This window comes from Fukomys damarensis, unplaced genomic scaffold (genome assembly GCF_012274545.1).
Source record: "Fukomys damarensis isolate Sample0158 unplaced genomic scaffold, DMR_v1.0_HiC HiC_scaffold_39, whole genome shotgun sequence".
NCBI classification, from domain to species: Eukaryota; Metazoa; Chordata; class Mammalia; order Rodentia; family Bathyergidae; genus Fukomys; species Fukomys damarensis.
Window position 1 is genome coordinate 639,447 of NW_022900951.1, and position 2,930 is coordinate 642,376.

A 2,930-nucleotide genomic window follows, 5' to 3' on the forward strand; every position below is an offset into this window, starting at 1 on the left:
GACGCGTGGAAAAAGACCCAGAGGTGGCGGCCGGGAGGGAGGGGACGGCAGGAAGCCTGCAGCCGTGCCCCGCGCCTGCACCAGCACCGCACAGGCACGGTGAGCCTCGAGCGCTGCACGCAGACGCAGAAAGGAAGAATAACGGCCTGGTGGTGCAGGCCTGACGGCCCAGCCCTCGGGAGGCTGAGGCAGGAGGGTCACAGAGGTTGAGGCCAGCCTGGGCCGCAACCGCAGAGCCTGCGTCTCCCAGCTCTCCCGTCCTGCCCGCAGAGAGGCTGCTCCCTCCCAACATCAGCACCGAGTGCAACGGCACCCACGCGCACATGTCGTGGCCCCCGCCGCGGAGCCATTTCCAGAGAAACTTTAAGTACGAGCTCCAGACCCGCCAGGTACGGGGTCCCGAGTGCGAGGCGCTGCCGGGCCCAGGTCCGCCACGGGACGGGTGTGGCCCTCACTGTGCGGGGTGGGTCTTGAACCGCTGAACCACGCCTCACACCGGGGTGGATGGGAGAGGAGGAGCCGGGTGTGGTGGCCCTCACCTGTGGTCCCCTCCAGGGAAGCCGAGGCAGGAAGGCCGCCTCAAACCCCGGGTGCACAGTGAGCTCCCAGGCAGCTGGGCTCCTAGGGGAGGCGCTGTCTTTGGAGACCGAGAGGACGGGATGGAGGGTGAGCTGGGGGGTTGAGGGGGCGGAGAGGTTTGTGCACGGGGCCCTGTTCCCCCGGCCACGATGGCAGTCGGTCCTGTCATGCTTCAGACACAGAATCCTAAATCTGTTTATAAACCAAGCCCAGGGTGTGCGCCCTGCTCACCATAGGGCCTTCCCTTTTTATTATTTTTTGTGGGGGTACCGGGGACCAAACTCGGGTCCTTGCGATTCTGAGGCAGGCAGCGGAACCGCTGAGCTAAATCCCCGGCTTTTAAATTTTATTTAAAAAAGTAATTTGGGTCATTTGAGATAGGTTCTGCCTGTGTAGCCCAGGTTGGCCTGGAACTCATGGAGATCCTCCTGCCTCAGCCTCCCGACTGCTGGGCTCACAGGCGTGCACCATCGCGGCCGCTCTTACTCTGGACTTCTGCGTGCAGCAGGACCCTCTCAGACCCTCCCTGAATCGGGGTGCAGGCACGCAGAAACTCGCTGGCTTTTGTTTTGCAGGTCCCAGGAGGCTCTCTGGTCCCCATACACGTGAGTGTCCCCCGGGCCCGTCCCCCTGGCTGGTCTGGGGGCCCCTGACCTGCAGGTCCAGCTCTCAGGCCCTCAATCTCCCCGAGTCGCTCCTGTCCCCGCATCGGGGCACCAGACATGGGGACGCCGAGGTGTCACCCGGCGGGAGGAGCCGGAGTTGGGGTCCCCTGGCCCTGCCGCCTCTCAGCCCACGCCCTCAGCCGCTCAGGCCGGGGCTGGGGGAGCAAAGGGGGACAGAGGTGAGGCCGGAGAAGCGAGGTGGAGCTGTGGACACACCCGGGCCACCAACCTCTTCCCAGCCGCCAGGACCCGCCTCAGCCCCGCGCCCACAGGGGACCCGCGTCTCTGCTCGTGGCCCGTGCGTCCCTAGACAGACACGGCTGGCGTTGGTGTCCCCACCAGCGGTGGAGAAGGGACACTCAGGGGTGGCCACAGGAAGACGCGGCGCCCGCCCACCGCGCCCACCCCCACCAGGGCCCACGCGGGATCTCGGGACCTGCCCGCCCCAGCGGCTCTATTCTCCAAACCGCAGAGCATCAGTACGAACGAGTTCCACCTCCCCAACCCCGGGAAGTACACGGTGCGGATAAGAGCCTGTTACCGGTCCAACCGGTGGACGGCGTGGGGCCCGCTCCGAACCTTTGGTGAGCGGGCGTTTCGTGGGGTCCAGGGTCCTGGGAGAATGTGGCAAAGGGACCACAGGCCGCACCTCGGGACGGGGGCATTCGACCCCTCCACGGGCCTGGAGCCCAGGACACTGAGGCCAAGGCTCCGTCCATGGGCTCCCGGGAAACCCTCCCACCTCTGCCTCTGCCCCTGCCCCTGCCCCACGCGGCTGTCCCTGTGTCTGTGTCCCCTCCTCTCTTGTGAGGACGCAGATGGAATCAGGGCTTCCCGGCCCGGACCCTGACTTCTGGGCCGGCGGTCACTTTGAGGCCCGCGCCCTCTCCCCCCAGAGTGTGGCCCGGCGGAGAGCACATCCACGCGGCTGTGGCGGACGTCCGTGCTGGGGGCTCTGGGGACGCTGGTCCTGGTGGTGCTGGCCGCCCTTCTCTGCAAAAGGTGGGCGCCACGCCGGCCCCTTCCCGGTGACCTCCGTGCCGGGCTGAGCCCCATGGCTGCTGAGGGTGGGGGACCGGGCCTGTTGTGTCTCCTCGGGGCCCTGACGGTGCCTGGGAGGTGGGAGCAGGGCGACTCCCATCGGCCCGGTAGAGGGAGAAGAGCCCCCCGCCCCCAGCGCAGTGGTGCACAGCTGTCAGCCCAGCACCCTGGGAGGCTGAGACAGGAGGATCTCAGGTTCCAGCCCAACCTAGGCAACTCAGCAAGGCCTTGCCCCAAACTCAAATAAGGAAACAGAGGGAAGGTGGACGGACAGGGTATGGATCTAGGGGCCAGGGGTCTGGCAGAAGCCAGCCAACCGTTCCCACAGCAGCGCTGCTCTGTCACGGCCCTGGGCCTCAAGACCCAGCCGCAGGGCTCGGCCGGCCCCCATGAGGCCCTGTCCTCAGCGGGTCCCGCCCCCCCAGGTACTCGCTCCCCCTCAAATAAGGAAACAGAGGGAAGGTGGACGGACAGGGTATGGATCTAGGGGCCAGGGGTCTGGCAGAAGCCAGCCAACCGTTCCCACAGCAGCGCTGCTCTGTCACGGCCCTGGGCCTCAAGACCCAGCCGCAGGGCTCGGCCGGCCCCCATGAGGCCCTGTCCTCAGCGGGTCCCGCCCCCCCAGGTACTCGCTCCCCGCTCCCC

At 67.1% G+C, this 2,930-nt stretch overlaps 1 protein-coding gene across 1 annotated transcript; it reads left to right on the plus strand.

Moving 5' to 3' along the window:
* Il3ra (interleukin 3 receptor subunit alpha) lies at positions 1 to 2,732 on the plus strand. Its single transcript, XM_010606127.1, has 6 exons — positions 1 to 389; positions 556 to 666; positions 1,155 to 1,184; positions 1,717 to 1,828; positions 2,141 to 2,246; positions 2,711 to 2,732. Exons 1-6 carry the CDS (start codon positions 324 to 326, stop codon positions 2,730 to 2,732), a joined length of 447 nt encoding a protein of 148 aa, XP_010604429.1. The 5' UTR covers positions 1 to 323.
* The last annotated feature ends 198 nt before the right edge of the window (positions 2,733 to 2,930 follow it).